Source organism: Drosophila albomicans, chromosome 3 (genome assembly GCF_009650485.2).
Source record: "Drosophila albomicans strain 15112-1751.03 chromosome 3, ASM965048v2, whole genome shotgun sequence".
NCBI lineage: Eukaryota > Metazoa > Arthropoda > Insecta > Diptera > Drosophilidae > Drosophila > Drosophila albomicans.
In genome coordinates, this window is record NC_047629.2 from 5,586,431 (window position 1) to 5,606,489 (window position 20,059).

Consider the following 20,059-nt stretch of genomic DNA (forward strand, 5'->3'; position numbering starts at 1 on the left):
AATCGATAAAGTAAATCGCTGAAGCGATAACATAATAAATTCTACGTTTCACGCTCAACTACGTTGCTGCTGCCGATGCTGATGCTGATGCTGATGCTTCTGCCGCTCCAGCTGCCACCGTGTGGCAAGGTGCCACTGATATTTATACCCCACATAGCTCTGACAATCACTACACTTTGCAAGCAAACACAAATACGAAAGCATACACACACACACAGTCACATGGAGTGTGCCCAGCACTCACTTTGTGTTAAGGGCACATCAATTTTTATGATCTCAAATTGCAAACGTATTGTAAAGCAACGCATTCGCCCCAAAAAAAAAAGTGGGGAAAGAGGAAAAAAACTGAGCAATGCAACAATCAATTTGCTTTTTTTATACCCTCATCCTTACATTCACCCTTTGGTTTGTTTGTTTGTTTGCCGTATCGCACATACCTCAATGGAGCACAACAAACACACACACACACACATAAACAAACACATACAGCAGCATAATAATAACAACAATCAGCACAACCCTTTTGAGCCTTTTGTACAACCCTTGAGAAAAGTTGCGTACTCAAAGTTGGCCACAAAACGAAATGGCATATGGCGAATCAACTTGTATGGGCATGTGAAGGCTCTTAAGCCTTTTAGAGATGAGAAATATATTCACACTCTGCAAGCGAAAGCTGTGACAACTGAGATGATTAGTAAAAAAGATTTCCGCGTCATAATTAAATACCAAAAAATCAATATAATTTTTTTATGATATTGAAATACAACTAGGAAGACTTCAACCACTTTTCCAATTTTCTACAGTAATTCTAAAAATTTGTAATATACTCATAATTCAAGAAGAAAAACTATAATATTAAACCTAGAACGAGAAATCTAAAATCACACGTTAAAATTATTGCTTTAAGAACCAAACACAAAATTTTAATTTAAATTTAAGACACAAGATTTTTTAAGCTGAAAACAATAACAGAAAGAAATCAAAGTCTTGATTAAAAAATTGTTATATCTAAAAATTGTTGTTTTCAAACGCAATATTTGTTTTAAGAAAGTCATTTTCTCTATCTCTATCTCTGTATATAATGACAATTAAAAGAGACTATACAAAACTTCTTGTATCCGTAGTCAATAATAAAGGATTTTAACGTTTTCCCTTTCAAAAAGTTTGCTTTGCCGTGACTTGCTCATCTCGATTGCTGATTTTATTTCGATTAGAAATGCCGACATAAACCGAGGAGAAAAAAAGTTTTCATTTCTTTGTGCATTTTATTTTTGATGCCATTAATGCCCCATATCCTGATGCGATATTTGTGCATGAATATTTGCTGAAATCGCACTTATTTCGGTAGCGAGCAAAGGTTAACCTTTTGCGCATTGTCTGCATGAAAATATTATGAGTAGCAGTTTAAAAATTGATGCTGACTCGCAGTTCACCCTCAAGGCAAGGCAAGGCGAGGCAAGAATCCAACCCAAAGACAGAAATCTACAATTGTCGGCTACAAATCATGTGGGGCCATCAACGCCAGCAATAGTCTCACACAGCCATAAAGTACAGTTGTGCTCGAGAGGAGCAAAAGGACAGTTGTCAACTTGAATTTATGAGAGTAGTTGCTGCAGTTGCTCTAATTTCATTTTTTAATACCCTGACAAAAGATTTGATTAAGTGCTCAATTATTTACATTAACAACACGATGCAACTTCAAACGAACGAAAATCAACTAGACACATTTTTATAGTCAACGTTGCTCTTCGCTCTCGAGCTCTATAAAGTTTGTTGAGTATTGAAAGTGCATTCAATTGTCGACTCATTTTATTTTTATATCTCTTTTTCAGGAGTTGATAGCGTCGTTTAATTGCTGGCCCTGGCTGACCGACATAAAAAGCGACGACATATTTCAAATGTCAAGTGAAGTCAGGCCAAAGGGGATGAGGAGGCAAGGATTGCCGACGATGCTCTTAGAGAGAGAGAGAGAAAGAGAGCTTAAGTCGTAAGCTAAAGTGAAAGTGTTTGGATGCGGCACATAAATTTCTATTTAAAGCAACACAAGCTTGGACAGTCTATTAGTCCTCTTGGCTTGGAGGTCGGGTCGGATCGGGTCGTTGTGCATAGTTGACCCCGCTGGAAAGTGGAGTTGGAAATTGCCACGTAGCAATGCATGCTAATTGTAAGTTAATGTGGCATTTTTATTAACGCTTTTGGCTGCACGTTAATTAAGTGAAATGTGCTCAAAATTATGCGGCAGCCGTCTTTGTTAAGGGCATTAACTATGCTCAACTTACGATCGGCGCTTCAACTTTTTTAGCTGCAAAACTAGCCAAGAAACTTGTGATACCAAAAAATAAAGTGAAAAAAGAAAACGAAAACTTTCTGACCTTAACAATAATTTACACTTACGCAGCGGGAAAGTTAGCAGCGGTTCCCTTTGCCTCGTCCTCGTCCTCGTCCCTGGGCCGGGGACCAAAGTCGTTGCGGTCGGTTAACGCGACAATAAAAAACACTTTAAAAAATGTGCCCATTGTTGTTGGCCAAGAAACTTTTAATAAAAAACAGCAGCAGCAGCAGTAGCAGCTATCGCTGAGGGTTGTTGTTGTTCCTGGTTGGGGGCTTGTGCCATAAAGTGAAAGTGCCCAAAACTTGGGCGTGGAAATTGCAATTTCTTCAGCTGCTGCTGCTGCTGTTGCTTGACTTGGGTGAGGGTTGGGTGGGGTTTGATGTGGGCAAAGAGGGCGTGGCGCATTGAGGCATAAATAACAGCAACATTATTCACACCAAGAACAACGCCTCGCCACCGATGCGCCCCTAAGAGACGCCCTGTTGTATGCTATGCTTTTTGTTTGGCTGCTAAGCAAACTCTAAACTGTCTCAAAACCAACTTGAGCGCAAGTTTGTCTGTCCAATAACAACAACACCAACAGCCACAGCAGCAACAGCAGCAACAACAACGACAGCAGCTTAGTCAACTTGACTTTGCTTGCTTCTTCGGTGGTTGCTAAATTTATTTGCTTTATTTACGCTTAGCCAAGTTTTTATTTTTACTTGCGAGTATATTTTTTAACGCTTTAGTGAATATCGCTCTCTCCTTCTTTCTCTCTCTCTGTCTTCTTCCACTTTACTTTGCTCTTTCCTTTTTATTGGCCCAAAGTTTTGACGCATTTAAAATGCGACTCGAATGAATCCCTTGTTAATAGCCGAAAATTAGTTAAGCACATGTTAAAAAGAAAATCATTTTCAACAACATTTTCAGGCGACGTTTTAGCGCAAAAGTGAAAACGTGATTTTAAAATCAAGATTATTTTAAGAATTATTTAAATACTACAGAGATTTGTTAAAGCGAAAAACATTTTCAACAACATTTTCATAAAATGTTTCAGTCGAAAGTAAAAATGTGATTTTACAATCAAGATAAGTTAAATAATATTTTAATATACTGCAGAGATTTATAGATTATATATTTTTGACATTATATGAAAAAATGGACTTTAAAAACTAGTTTCGCTAATATTTAATTTAACAAATTTTGTATTCATTTTGTCAGTTTCTTTGAAGTTTCAGTTGTTTGTTGTTTGTTAGAAACACCTAATAGGATTAGACTCAATTTCACTTCCTTCCTTCCTGCAATTGATTGTAGAAAAACACCCCAAAGTTGTTGACAGATTCATTTGAAATGCATTGCACTGGGAGCAACTTCCATTTAATGGCCAGCGGTTAATTTGGCATTCGAGAGTTCATCGTTTTGATGTCAATCTTTTCGTAGATCTCTCCATCTGTCTATTTTATCAATCCATCTATCGAGAGCATATCATTCACAGTGATTGCAATGACTTTATCTTATTATACGCCTGATTGACCATAAAAATTGAACCACAACTTGGTCATAAAAATGAAAAGTTGTATAATTTTCACACAGCACTTTGATGTTGCCGCCTTCCTTCTGCCACAAGCTCGCTTCGTGTGGCGTCTCGAATGCCATTCGATTCTTACGCCATTAACTGGCGTAAAAATATTACCACTCCCTTGGGTGAAATGCACAGAAATTGTTCACTATCAAAACTTTAGCATTTCCCCCTCGCTGAATAATCTAGTCAAGTCAGTCGCCTTGCTCGTTCTCATTTTCCCTGTCTGACGGTTGCTCACAGCTTGTTAAGTTTTATTTTCATGTCTACGTTTTCGCCTTGCCACATAAAACTGCTTAATTAAATGAATTTTTGTTTTATAGCTTCATCGCAGTCACTCAAATTCTGCCTAAAGGCATCGCTGATCATAAAAGAATATAGAATACAAGGAAAATATTTATTCGAACGTGTCACGTAGCCGTTCAAGTTGCCTGCCAATATAAATATGACCCGCTTTCTGTCCACAGTCCTTAATTATTGCGCCAAATTGTGGCAGACCGTCGCCAGCCGATTGATAAGAAAAGAAACACGCGTGTCCAGGCATAAACAAAGGCGAAGAAGGAGAAGAGCAAAGAAAATCAACTGATAAAAAACGATAAAACAACAAAATATAATATGAACGGAAATACACTTTTCCTGTAATTAAATATCTATAAATAAAGTATAATAGAATAAAATTAGTAAAAGTAATAAAAAATTATGAAATAAACAATTAATTAATCAAAACAAAATAACATACAAAAGAAAAAACAATTAAAAAAAAAATAATTAAACTAATGAACTAAACTAAGTAATAATGAAATAAAAATGAAGGAAAGAAATGAAATTAAGTACAATTTATGTAGAATAAAGTGAAATAAAATATTATAAAATACAATTAAATTATTAAAATAGTAAAATAAAAAGAAAAAAAGCTTCAATAATACTTAATTTCATAAATAAAATGACGTAAAGAACCAAAGTAAAAAATAAAGAGTAAAGAAAAAATAAATAAAATAATATACAGTAAAATAAATCCATAAAAAATATAAAATATAATAAAAAATAGACAAATAAAGTAAAATAAAATAGAAAAATTAAATGAAGTAAAATAAAATAGTGGCAAAAAAGATAAAATACAAAATATAAATAATATAAAAAGAGGAAAGTCAAATAAAATAAAATGAAAAAAAGTAAAATAATTAAAAAAAATAAAAAAAAATGTTTAAATTAAATTGTATTGAAATAAAATGATTTAAAATTATATAGAATGAAATAAAAACGAATTTTTGTATACGGAAGGCAGTTCATTCGAAGTTTCTCTTACTCAGAGTAGCACATAAATATATTTAGCAAAGTTTGAGCAGCCGCACATGTCTTGTGTTAGAATGAACTGGATAAATGAGTTAGCAGCGTATTAGTTGGGAACACAGAACAAACTTGATACAAAAGTTGTAATACCTTACTTAGGTATTCCGTTTGGTAAAGGTCGAAATAAGCAGGAATTGTGCTGTAATTTGTAGACATTTTTCATAGAGCAACCACGGGGTAAAAGCGAAACCAAAACCAAAGCTGGAGAGCACAGACAAACTGCACAGACAGCGAGCAGTCATAGCACCACCCTGATAACGACAGTAATGTATACACACACACACTCACACTCACACCCACACACACATCACACAACCACATACAGACAATCAGCGCACATTACGCAGACACAGACAAAGTTTTGTGCGTTCCCGGGCGAAGGCAACACGCATGTTGTCTGCGCCTTGTCTGCCTCTTAATGGAGAGTTGCACGAGAAGCACGAGCAGAGACAACTGGGGGAAGTGAGCAGGAAGACAACGATGAAGAAGAAGAAGAATACACCCACACACACACACACATACGCATTACGCACCCACCTGGCAAAGATTTATGTAGTCCAAAAGGTGTACGCGTCTTAAAGCAATGAGCGTAAATTTATATGCCAAGCAGAGACAAAGGAGACCAAGAGAGAAGGGAAAGCAATAGGGAAAGGGTTTTCTTCTTTGTGGTCAGCATAATTAGGCTGCCATTAGCAGCCATGCAACTTTTGGTCCAGACATTTTTGCTGCATAACTCAAAAAGCCGACTCGAAGATTTTCCACATTTTCCCTTCATATTTTTCTTTTTTGAATTTTTTTTTTCTGCCATGCGGTCACAAGTTTTGGGGTCATAAATTGCCACAAAAAGGGTTTCGCCTTTCGGATTGGGTTACATTTGTTTTGCGGTATGCAAATGCATTATTAATGAGCGTTTTGTATCTCATGATTTATGTGCGACACTTAATTAGGATCTGTTTGAATTGTGTTGCCTAATTTCAGGCGCTAGCACTTATTTGACATATCACATATAAATCAAGAGACCAGCATAACCTATATATGAAAATCAATATAAATAGAACAATGCATATGACAGCTGTTAGTATATAGAATCACAATGTCCTCATAAGCGGAAAATCATGACTTCATTTTTTATTTTGTGTTGCATGCCATAAATTTTGCAATTAAAATTGCCCAATACCTTCTTTAAAACGTTTTACACAAATTGGGTATTTTATTCATTATATAAAATTCAATTTATAGTTAAGTGTAGAACGAATTTCATTTAACCATTTTTGCCATTCCTCAGTAAAGTAAATGCAAATAACTTTTATCAGAATTACGTGGTATCGTGGTATTTTAGCTGGCATTGCCGTGACTAAATGCATTTTTTTCCAAGTGCACTTAAAGCGCTGTAAAAAACATTATGGATTTATTGGAAGCAAAAAAATAAAACAACTTTTATTATACGACAATTATTTTGCAATATTAATTGTCACATGACAACAAAACAATTTTTATATTTATAGTTTTATTTAACGTTTCAGCTTTATATTCTTAAATTCTTTCTGTAATATTTTAAGCTATAGTTGCTAAGAGAAAATAGTTTAAAGGATTAAGAATAGCTGCGACTTTATAAAACTCTACTTATAAGAACTTTCTTATACAGAGAGAAAAAATCGGGACTCAAAAGTAAAATGAAAATCTTGATTTAACTTTTCGATTAAAAAAAAATTCTAGAAAAATAGATCTAGAAAAAAAGTTTTTTGTTTAGAAAAATTTTAACACAAGAATTGTATGTCAAATTTGCAAATTAAAATTACAAAAAAAAATCTTATCACAAGATTGAAATTGATTGTCCCAAGAATGAAACAATCTTGAAACACGATTTTTAGGTTGAAAAAATCTTCATAATCGTTTTGAAATAACAAAAACTTTTTTAAGCTCTCAAATTCAATAATTTTATTCTTTTTTTATAGACGAATTTTAAAACTTGGACGTGCTAATGTTCTATTTACCTTTCTTTTAAATTATAACTTAATTTTCGATGTCGTCATTGTTAGTTTAGTAAGTAGAGATGATAAATCATTGTTATGTAGTCGTTAGTCATGGGTTCAAACTCTAATCGGAATCGTATATAAAATAATGGTAAAGAAAATAATTATGTATACAAAAAAACACTGAAGTCGATTCATTTATTTTATTTCGTAATCTATATTTTAGAACGTTTAACTTTGATTTAAGATTTTATCTTATTGATTCACTTTGGTGATTTTTCTATTGTTGAAACAAGATCATAATCAAAAATTTTGAGATTTGGCAATCTAAAATGTTTTGTAGGAATTCTGATCTGGATTTAAGAATAAACCTTTTTGGTTAAATTTTGACATTATTTAATCTTCATTCAAGATTTAATTCTTGATTTTAGCATGCATTTTTTTCTGTGTAGCCGCGAATGAAAAACTTAAAAAGCATTCGATTATAATTCATGTCATTTAAATTCCGTTATTCAATTAATGCAATTGCAAATATTGAAAACATTCTCTAATCATTAATGCAAAATGAGCGCATGAATTGAATGCAAATTTAATATTTAATTAAATTTAAATCATGTATGTAGATAATGTTCTCACATTACAAGAATTGTTTTTGTTGTTGTTGTTATTTTTGGTTTTTTGTTGTGTTGTGTTGTGTTGGATGAAAGCAGCTTACGGAAACAAATTGCGCAATTTATTTGTAATTAGCGCAGCTAATTTATGCCAATTTGTGCGGTTGTTTTAAAACCTTTAAGCATACGTTGTTAAATCAGCGAATAAAAATTTAATTAATTAAAAATGCCACTCTCATTGCTGCATTAAGTCACCACGAATAAATAATCCTCTTACAGATTATATTCCACGAAATGTTCAAGGCAATCGCTAATACTTCGAGTAATGTTAGAGTACAGAAATAATGTTTTAATAAATGGCAATTTGAAAGTGCTTTAAAGCAGCGAATTCCAAAAATATTATATGTGCATCACGCAGGCATAAATTAGATTAATTTTGGATGCGGCTGGTAACCCTGGCGCAGCCAGTGTTGTATCAGCAACTGACAGTATATCAAATTTCATTCATTAATTTCCATTTGGCAATGCCACGCCTGTCTGCACCGCCCACCCAGTCTCAACTATATCCTTCTCTTTCCCTGCGACTTGTCTTTGACTATCCATCAGAGTGACGAAGGGCGGTGCGGAGGGGGGAGGTGGGAGGCTTGGCAACCCCGAGGGTCCTTGGCAGGCAGCGTGTAATTCAAAACCTGAGCGCTGTTTGCTGTTGTCTGTTGTCTGCTGTCTGTTTTGTGTTTTGTGTTCTGTTGCCTAATCATGTATGAATGAATAATGACACGAATTTGACAAAGCACAAAATGTATAGAAAGAGATGGAGCTAGCGGGAGCGAGACAGGACATAAAGGACATGCAGCCCAAAAATGTATTCATGCAAGTAAACGCGCACAAAATAGAAAATAAAGAAAAACAGACAGGCCAAGAAAAAACAAATTTGTTTGCCAGCCGGCAGTCCGCTGTGATTTACCACGACGACAAGTAAAAAATGCGAACATGGCTCATTTTACAGCGGAAACTGTAGACTTTCCCTCCCTACCCACAATTTGAATGCGGGGCGTGGCACTTTCGTAAGCCAACACCAACACCAACATCGAGACAAGACACATCAAAGCCACGGCTTGCTTTTAATTAGAACTCTTTAGGAGCCAGCGTCAACTAAGTAGCTGCAAGTGGCCGGAAATGTAATAACTCTCCTCTCCTCCTCCCCTTTCTTCACCCCGACTATCCATACCTTTCGCTGAAAGCCAAGACTGCTTCCATACAATAAAAAAAACAAAAACAAAATAAAATTTACATTTATTATTAATGTACTCCAACTGCAGCAACAGAGACTCGCTTGCCCCAAGATGTGTGCTACGAGAGAGACTCCTGTGAATACGCACAAAGTTGGTATGGTAGCATTATGAATTTGTAATGATGCTTGTAATGTACAAAAACACACACACGCATAGACACACACGCACACATAGTCGCAGACAATCTGCAGATAGTCAACATAATCAGCATGACGAAATAAATTCATTTTTCTTATTGTCTGTTCTCAACTTTAATATTAAGCTTTGCATCTTTAATCATTTACAACAACCTGCGTTTCTTTGCAAGTTCCGTCTGCAGTTTCCATATTTAATGAAGAGACCTCTATTAATGTTATATACACAAGAAATTCTTTCCTCTGCTTGAATACATCTTTGCATTTTAACAATACAAAACATTTCTATAAATTAAATTTCAATCGCAAAGATTGAGTTTCTTAGAAATACTGAATAAGAATGAGCCAATAGAGCAAACAATTCTTAGAACTTATAAATAAACCATATAAAATACTTCATTAATATAAACAATTTTATCAAATTTACAGTTTCCTAATTGTTGATTGAATATAATTTTATTCTGCTTTGACATTTTATAGTTTGCAAATCAGAAATGTTTTTTCCATTAATATTCTTATTATAGTAATAGGGGAATTTAAAAATTAGCCTGAGGTATAAATCTTAGTTTTTTTATATATAAATTTAGTGTAAAAAAGAAAGAAAGAATTGATTGAAGGAAATTTTAATTCCATTTGATACAACTCGCACTCAAATTTTTTTTTTTTTTTGAGGTAAAGAATTTTTTATTCAAAAGAAACATACAAATTTCTGTATTTGAATACAGCTTACTGTTACTTTAATTAATAACTTTTAGTATAATGAAGAACTAAATCTATAATAATGAGTTTCAGGTTATTTCCGATGTTCTTCTAGAGCATTTCCTAGTCTACAAAACACAACAACATTATGCTCGCATTTTTTCTGTTGTACTTTCCATTTGAATTGCTGCTAGACAAGCTTATGATTTCGTCTTTGTCTGCGTCAGTTTTTGCAGCGTGCGAAAAAAATGCCAAACACTTAAAGTTTGTCAAGAAGAATGTAAAATGGAAAAGTTTTGGCTGCGTCACAGCCAAGAGCAAGAAAAAAAGGTGCAATGACATGGCAAGCAGACAGCCCAAGGATCGAGTGTGCGCGTATGAATGTCCTTTGGGGGGTGCATAATATATTCTCCATATATAGTACGCATACAGACAGACATACAGACGGGAGGAGCATTAGGCACAGAGATCATGTTATATTTATGTAGCATACATTTGTGTGTTGGCAAAAAGCTTTTTATAATTCATTTGCCAAGAGCAACGAGAAATTTGGCATTTCATTTGCACAACAAGCGCAATAAGAGGCTGTTCTTGTTTGTACTTGCTGTTGTTGTTGTTGTTTTTGTTGTAACTGTGCTGTGGTGGCTGAAACAATAAAACATGAGGCGTGAAAATGCCAGAGGCTCAGCATTTAACACCAACTACAAGTACAACAGAGAACACACGCACATCCCAGCGGCCAAGTCAAATAGTATAATTGCCTGGCACGCAGGCAATTAACGTTCGCTTGGCTGCAGCAGTAGAGCGGGGCGGGGGTAAAGATGGGTAGAGGGGAGCAGAGAGAGAGTGCGACAAACACATTGAACATGGGCCAAGTTCGATTCAATGACCACTTGATATTTGTGTTTACTTAGTTGCGGTTGTTTTCCATTCCCTGCCTTTGCTTTTACTTATTCGCCAACTATTAATTTACAATACGAGGGGAAGAAGAACTAACCCAAAACCACGAGCAACTTTTATTGATTTCAAATCAAAACTGCGGCACAAGCCAGGCAAAGGGGGAAGAAGAAGGCGGACGGTTGGTCAATTTGAAATGCAATTGCAAGCGGCAACATTTCATTTTGCAACAGAGTCAAGGATATGCCAGCTTGTATCCTGGCAAAGCACTTGAGAATTGAGAAACAAAAAGCTTGGCAAGCAATAAAAATGGCAAAAATTTATTTTCGCAAAAACTTGTGCGCGCAAAAGAGCTAAACAAAAAGTGTTGAATGCCCCATGCTGAAAACTATGCAGCACAAAAACACAGCAAATAACCCCAAAACACAACAGCATCCGAAAAGTGGCCTTTGAAAGGCCTTCGACTACGGAGAGATACCCTAGATTGAAGACCTATCCAACATCAAATTGGAAACAGATATTTGCATTAAAATATCCTCTTTATTTAACTCGTGAACATAGACTGCCCAAGATTAATGTTAGCATCGCTTTACATTTATTTTAACAGTACTTAATTCTACATATGTTAAAGTTATGTTAATGTTACAATATAGCTAGCCTCACCATACTATGAATTATCTATCCAGCACAGTTATGTTCTTAACGAATATTTTAAAAGAAATTTGATTCTAAATTGCTCACAATAAATAAATTCTGTCCACTATATGTGAATGTCAAGCAGCACAAATAATAAAAAGAACTAATTAGAAATAGAATTAATAAGTATTGTAAAATTGTTCAACACAAAATCATTGACTTCATTTTGAAATTTCACAAACATTTTCAAATTTATAATTTGGACACTAGCTATTTTTCAATTCGTTATACTTTAATGCTCACCCAAAATTCGTTTTGATTTTTTTTTTATTTAGAAATAATAAATATGAACTTCAAAATAATGTGTTCTTTATAACAGTTGGAAAACTAATAATACACGGTAAATACAATTTTAACCTTTTCGAGCACAACGTTGCTTGAGAGCAACTTCGGTTTGTCAATAGATAATACGTTATTTTATTTTCGACCGCCAATAGTTAATTAAAAAGATGCTTTGATATATCTATTCGAAGAGAGAGTATACATTTTTGAATTTGAATAACATTAAGTAATGCTATTACTACGAGATCGTGCATTGGCAAGAATTTTGGTGTAGGAATTTTAGAAAGCTTAAGTGAGAATCTGTTATATTTGGATTCAAATGAACAGCTTTAACAATTATTTATAGAAAAAAATCTTGGTAAAATTAGCTGATTTTACATGTAATAATCTAATGATAAATAAATAAAACCTTTAAAATAAAAGAAACATTTTTGTTTAATATTTTGGTGTGACTTTTCGCACCTCAATTGTTACTTTATGTTTGTTCTCTTTATCTGATCATCTGCATAGCAATAAACTCACTCATTTGCATTGTAATGCTTATCGACTCCATTGGCATTCATTAGCAGTACAGAGTATGAGAAAATATGTCAGTGGAAATGCAATTGGCGCAGCTCTGCGTGGGGATCAGGATCAGTGTCTAGTTGCGCAGTCATCGGGTCATGTCGTTCATGTTGTTCATGTTGGAAAGCAAAAACTTTATTTCGCTTTCAATTTGCGATAAAAACCGGCAGCAGCAAGTTGGCCAAATGGCGACAACAGTCGCCAGAGCCGCGCCAATGTCCACAAATGAAATTTAACAACTCTGGACGAGGGCATTTGGGGGAGAAACTGAGAAACTGAGAAATGGAGAAGCAGAGAAACAGAGAAATGGCTCCTACGATTCTCCTTTGGGGGCTGCCTTTGACTTGGCACAAAAGACAAGAAATGCATTTGCTGTCGCTGCTTGTTTTGAACATTCATAATAAATTTCTATCCTCACGCCTCAGACCCAGATCATGTTTATAACCCACGCCAACTCCTACTATATTCTCAGGCTTCGGACTTCTCCCCGAAGTTTGCAGTGCAAAAACAAATTTGAGGCAGGACACTTTTTTGCTCCCGTTGCCAGCTCATTGCTCGCCAGTTGAATTGTAACGGATGCTGAAGCTGCGCACTGAACTTTATATATAAACAGGATATGACAGGCAGGAAGCTATACCCTGCCCCTTAGCCCCTCTGCTCCCAAAGTGATGCGCTAAGCTTCCTCTTTTGCCTCGCTTTTTGCTTTTGTAGTCTGCATTTTAATGCCAGCTGCCGGCTCCGGTTGGACTATCTTAAGTTGCCTCTGGCTTAACTAAATGCCGCTCTAGGGCCGACAGCAACAGTAAGAGCAACTCAACAGAGGTGGCAACGGCAACTGCAACTGCAACGGCAAAAACTCTTCATTTCTCTAAATATTTGATGTTCTATGAAATGCAGTGTTCTAAATAAACACTAAGTACAATGCAGAAACAAGTGCATTTATCAAAGCAAAAATATAGAAAACTATATCGGAAATTCAACAATTTTTAGTTTTATTTATTCTTATTGTGTTCTATATTAAAATATGTTCAAAGATTGAAAAATTCCTTAAGATTTATAAGTCAGATAAGATATGTTATTTGTTATAAACAAGCAATATAAAAAGCTATAAATTTACATAAGCAAAACAACTCAATAAAAGTGAAATGAAACGTAATAAATTAATAAATTGCAATAGAAAATGAATAATAAATAAATAAGCAATGAAAATAATAAACAAAACAAGAAAACTAAATTATGTATTATATTATTTCTTCTTTCTTAATAATCTATTCTTTCTCAAAAATTAAAAAATATGTATTTTTATTTGTAAGAACTGATATCTATTGTAAATCAACAAAAGCACAACTTAAGAAAATTGAGATTACACGAAAAACAAAAGATAAGGATAAAACATAAGTAACGAACGCAGAAATAAGTAAATTTATTTCAGCAACAACATGGTAAGATGTATAAAAGTATGCACATACCATATAAGGTTAAAAATCTCTACTTTATTTACTACCTAAATTTGTCTATATACATATGTACATATGACAACCCAAAACAAATAAGAATAAGAATTGTAGTCTGTTGTAAACAAGTAATATGGAAACATACAAATCAACATAACCATAATATCTTAATATATTAGAATGAGATGAAACATAACTAAGTTAATAGGCACATATTATAGTGAATAAATAAATGCATTTATCACAGCAAAGTATATGAAAGTATACATAGTTTAATAATGCATTTTTTATTTATTATCAAAACGTACTAAGTTATTATTTCTTCTCCATAATATTTGTCTAAGTGTTTCAGTAGATCCTACAAATTCATGTTGTGTTGTGATTCAGAAAACGAGTTGTTATCCATTAGAAACAAACAACTTTAAAAGACATAAATTAACATAAGCGTAACTTAGGAAAATTTAGATTAAACTTAATAAATAAATGAAACAATGGTCGCAGAAATGGGTTTATCGCAACAAAATATTGAAATTCAATATCAGTTTTAAAATGTTCTGTATTTTTTACGAATTTTCTTTATTTATTAAGATACAATTTTTTTTTAAAAATATTTCGGAATATCTTAAAAAACCTAATGTGTGTAAGGCGAATAAGAATTGTTGTCTGTTATAAACAAGCAACTTGGAAAGACATAAATCAACATAAGCACAACAACTTACTAAAAGTGAGATGAAAAGAAATAAAATTTTATTTGTCGTTACACCACTGTGAAGAAATTACTTTAGTGCGAGTTAAAATATTATTGTGCTGTAGTTGACAAACGAATCAAAGTGCTTCAATTTCAAATTGAACTGTAAAATTTATTGCCAAAGTAAATTTAATATATCTTTCGAATAAGATTCTCATTAAATAGCATATACTCGAGTGTACTTTATCGATAGTTATAGCCTGCTGTTTGCCCTGGACTGTAAATCTGTGGATGACACTAGCACGAGTTGTGCATAAATCACGCATACGCAATGTTCTCCAACAGCATGTACCATAAATAACAAAGACGACACAATATATAAATTGAGGATGAAGCTGAAAATAAAAACTACAAACTACAAGCAGTGTGAAGTATGGGACACAACTGCATTCGGAGAATATCAAGAAATAATTTAGTTAATAAGTGTGCACTTTAGATAACAGGAAATATTGGAATTGTGAAATAAAGAAGCAGCTTCCGTATTGTGTATCGACAGCAATTCGGCGATTATAAAGTGGCTGAGTAACTGAATAACCCAAAATATAATAAATAAACAAGCGCAGTGTTTGGGTTTCAGATTTCTGAAACTCTCGAGTGCAGCAGCGCAAGAATCAAAACATCAAAAGTTGTGTAGGGCACAAATAGGAGCAGCAGCAGCATCAGAAGCAGAAGCAACAACAAACCGAATACCAATAACAACAACAACAACAACATAAAAGCGGTCCAACAACTTTATCCAATTTCTTGTATTTTTTGCGCTGAGTCGAGCATATAGCGCATAAGCACGTACAAATCGCATTTCTTAGGCGCTCCTTTGGCGCTGGCCTTATCCTTTTTTATGTTCGCCTGAAAGTATGCTACGGCAAAAGGCAACGCTTGTTTGGCTGTCAGATTTACTTGTCTTGCGTGTGTATATGTCTACGAGTATGTGTGTGTGTGTGTGTGTGTGTGTGTGTTTGCGTTCGTGTTTGTGTATGTGTGTGTTATAAATTGACAGCTAAATCTGCAAAAACATGATAAGACAAGCGACATGCCAATGCGGCCAAGGATTCCAAGGATTCCCTCTGCCATCGACAACCCACTTCCCATAGTGTATCTTGTATCTTTGTGTTTTATATCTGTATCTCATCTATTTGGGCTTGGCCTCTATTTCTATTTAACTCAATAACAACAACAACAACGAGAACAACAACAGCAACAGCATCAACAACGAAATGCGAAATTGCTTTTCGATTTATTTTTATATGTCTGCCAAGTTGCGAGCATTGTGACAAATTAGTGCTTAGCTTTTTTGTTATTGTTTGTCTGTTGTTGAAGTTTTTGTTATTGCCCCAGTTGTTGTTGCTGTTGTCTTCGCTGAGCTGGCACAATTTATACGATTTAATCAACATTTAAGTAAGAACACGAACACAAATTTAATTGAACAAATTTTACTGCTTTCACGTACCCTTTTTCTTACTTATTCTATCAAATTGTTCTCAAAATTAATATGAGACATTTGTTTGGATAATATTTAATTTTGTTTTAATTTCTTTTATAATCCCGCAGAGATGTGTTTTATTTAAATGATTCATTTTGATTTCAAATTGAAACGGAAGTGTTTGAATATTCCGAAATTCAAAATGTGAAATATTTTAGGAAATAAATAAAGTGAGTAAAATATAAAGTATGAATTTTATTTATAAATAAAATATAAATTTGTAAAATCATGTTATTAGTTTAAACTGAGGCAACTTTGAATATTTCATCAATGCTTTAAATTCTTTTCGAAATATAAAAGCCAAATACGGTATTTATAACAACTAAAACATAAATAAACCATTGTGTTTCCTATATATGTTATATTATGTGGTTGAACAACATTTCGCATGAAACCGAATTTATTCCTGTTTTCTTGCTTTCCTGTTTTTCATTCTACTCCTATATGTATGTTCAGTAAGCAGCTTAAAACATTTTACCAAACACACACATTCCTGGCACTCACCTAAGGTCTTGGTCCATTGGGCGGTGGGTCGCCAATCTGGATAGTGTTTGGGGAACAGTTCTCGGGTCCAATAGGTGTGCAAGACGACCTTATAGACGGCGAGACGATCCAGAGTGCAGCCAGTTAAGGGAGCTGGCTGCGTTGCAGCTGATGAAACCGGAACCGAAGCAGGTGCTTGGGGCGTGGTGAGCGTAGGCGTTGCAGCTTCTCCATTTGCATTTGCATTCACATCGGTGAAGTAGTAATTGCGATTCGAGGCGGCGCGATAATTGCCATTCACATTTACATTCACATTAGCATTCTCATTCGAATTGCCATTCACATTGGCAGTGTCAAAATTGATTAACTGTTGCTGCTGCTGCTCTTGTTGTTGTTGCTGTTGCTGTTGTTGTTGATTATCCACCGTGTAAGCATAGATAGCCGGATTTGATATGAAGGAGGCGCCATAGGAGCTGGCAGGCTGAGCGTCGACTGCGGCTGCTGCCAGAGTTAGCAGCGTGCAGAGCGTAACTGCGAGCAGCTGGTCGTATTTGAGTTTCGTTTTCATTTCTCTCGATTTACATTTATTCTTCATACTAATTCTTTTGCTCTTACTTTTTTTTTGTCAACTTTCGTCGTTTGTGTTTTGTGCTGCCGGCCTGTGATATTTATAGATTTTGATTTGATTTGATATTCTCTTTTGCTTATTTTGTATTTATTTTTTGTCGGCAGTCGGTTTTACACATGCCGCCGCTTTACATTTGCCGCTGCTTAAAAATAAATGCACGCGCACACACACTCTCAATCCACACTGTCACAACCGCACACACACGCACAGAAACGCGCGCGTGCTTATTTTTGGGTTCCTTTTTACTTTTATTTCTTTCTTTAATATTCACGTGGAAGCGGCGACGCGCGAGAGCCTAAAAAAGAGGAGCACACAGAATCACGAGCGCTAAAACAAACCGTCGGCGTGCAAAGTTCGTTGCTTACTGAAAGTTGAGCGCATGTTGCGGCAGGCACAACGCCGAAATGTCCAATAACAGCAGCATAACATTTTATGCAGCGAGAATGCGAGAGCAGAGTACTTACAAGGAGAGCCAGCGAGAGAGCGAATTGGAAGTGGTACTTTTTTGTGCCCTGTGTTTGAGGAAATTCTTTCAATTTGGGCAGAAGCAAAAAAGCAGCCTGTTGAGCTTTGAACCGAGTTTAGCTGCTGTTACTGTTACTGTTTATATTCTTGCTGTTGTTGTTACTGTTGTTGTTAATCTGGTGTGCGCTGTTGTTGACCTCAACGCCTTAGGCGGATTATTGCACATTTCCTTTTTGGACATTTGAATGGCAGCGTTAATGAAGCAGCGCTTGTTCTGCAATTAACACACCTAACACGCCACAAGAGTTGCGCTGCCTTTGTACTTTACTCGTACAAGGAAGAACAAGAGCAACATCAGCAATACAAGAAACAATAAGAGCAGCAGCTGCTAACAATGAGCACAATTTCCGATTAAAATCAATTGAAGCACTTTAATTACTACAATTCAATTAAAGAACGCGCTAATGGACAGTGCAGAGCGAACTAAACACAACGGCAATGACATCGCAACATCGATTGTGAGCGTGGGCGTTACAACACTCACACACACACATACACATTCAGAGTTATTCATTCACACAGATACACAGATACAGGCACAGAAATAGTCTATAGTTGTGCGTGGAAATTACTTTCCAATTGTTTGTGGCAGCTTAGGTCGAACTTGTCAAGGAAAAGGAAAAGTTTTAGCCCAGTCACAAACATTCTATTACCTGAATTGGACTCCAGCAGTGCGCCAAAGCGAGATAGCAATAACTTACTTATATTTACACTTTGAAAAAGTGTGAAACCACAATAATGATTAAGGCATATTAGACTCGCAATGGAAAGTATTTTCCCTCAGTGTAGCCACCTCCTCCCCCTCTCTCATATATAGTATATATGCAATTATAATTGCTATTGACACATGACACACACTTACATACACATACATACATATGAGTAGAGAGCACAATTATCCCTGCCGAAAATGTTTCCTGGGGTCCTTCAACAATTATGTGTTGCACTTAAACGATTTGTACGTGACGCAGTCCGTTTCCGCTCCCCACTTCCCCGCTTTCCGCTTCTACCATTCAAATTCCGTGTACGCTCGCGTGCTTTTGTATGTAAATTATGCGTGCGTGAAATTTATTGCAGTTAATAATAATTGTCCATTTATGTACGTTGAACGACGACCAAAGGAGACAACAACAACAACAACAACAACAACATAATGTTTCCTCTCCTATCTCTGCCCCCTTGACACTTGTGGTCAATTATAAACGACAATTTGCTATTTGTCTTAGACAGGCCAGCAGCAAGCGCACTTAACATGGCCAAGGACCGAAGGGACGCCTCAGTTTGTGGCCCTTGGCCGTTTTATTGTGCTTTAAATACCGTCCATTAGTTAGAGAGTTTCCTTTTTATGGCCACATTTAATTTATGCTTATGATGTGCTAATCTTACTAATGTTTATTCTGTGCTTTGTCTATTAAATGGCAAATGATTCAATTACCAACAATAATTTTAGTTTGGAATACTTTAGTAGCAATAGCTTTATCTAAATGGAACACCATAATTATATTAATTTTACAATGGATTGCAGTTTAACAATCTTTTACTAGCACGTGTAACTTTTTATTGGCCATCACTGTAAGGCATGCTCATTGAGGGAAATTTCTCATACGCAGCCACTGCGTATGCGCATATTCATAGGCAGAATGCTGTTGTTCTCTCTCTTTTACATTGGCTCTCACTCTCGCTCAGCTACACCTGGACAGAGTCACACACACACTCGTGCAGCTGACATTCATACGCACGGCATTGCGATTCATTGAGCAAAAATGAAATCAGAAAAATATTCGTGCATATTTCAGGATGAACTGCGGCCGTCTGAGGCAAATACAAAATCAAACACAAAAGTAAAAACAAAAGCAAAAGCAAAAGCACACATGAGCTTTGGCTTCGTGTGTGTTTCATGTATTGACTCTTATGCAAAGCGCAGAGGAGACATTTACCAGCAAACTGCAAAATTCTTAATAAAGTTGGCATTTGCCAAACACACATACAGACAACAACAAATTCACCCACACACCCACAAGCACACATACACAACAGCTATGCTGAGAAACAGAGCAAAGCAACAGCATGCATAGTTTTGTTGCTGCTTTTTGCCTTCCACATCCACATATTGAAAGACGTACACAGGTAAATGCAACAGCCAGTTGAGTTCGTATCCTCCACATGCAATAGTATACTATATATGTATGTATGCATGTAGTATTCTTGCTCTGACATACGTATGCATTTCCCACCTGGGATTCTCACATATTTGCATAAAAACTATGCATGCGCTTTTGGTATTTCCTTTGTTTTTAACTGTTCGTATTTTTTTGTTACTTGATTTGTCTAGCTTTATTTCGTTTCGTTT

At 35.3% G+C, this 20,059-nt stretch overlaps 1 protein-coding gene across 1 annotated transcript in view; it reads right to left on the minus strand.

Annotated features, from left to right (window-relative positions):
* Positions 1–17,552, minus strand: part of LOC117567796 (uncharacterized) — a 56,235-nt gene extending 38,683 nt beyond the window's left edge. The window contains exon 1 of the mRNA XM_034248020.2: positions 16,578–17,552. Coding sequence (XP_034103911.1) covers positions 16,578–17,151 — 574 coding nt within the window. The 5' untranslated portion in view covers positions 17,152–17,552. The remainder of the gene's footprint in view (positions 1–16,577) is intronic.
* Positions 17,553–20,059: the final 2,507 nt, after the last annotated feature.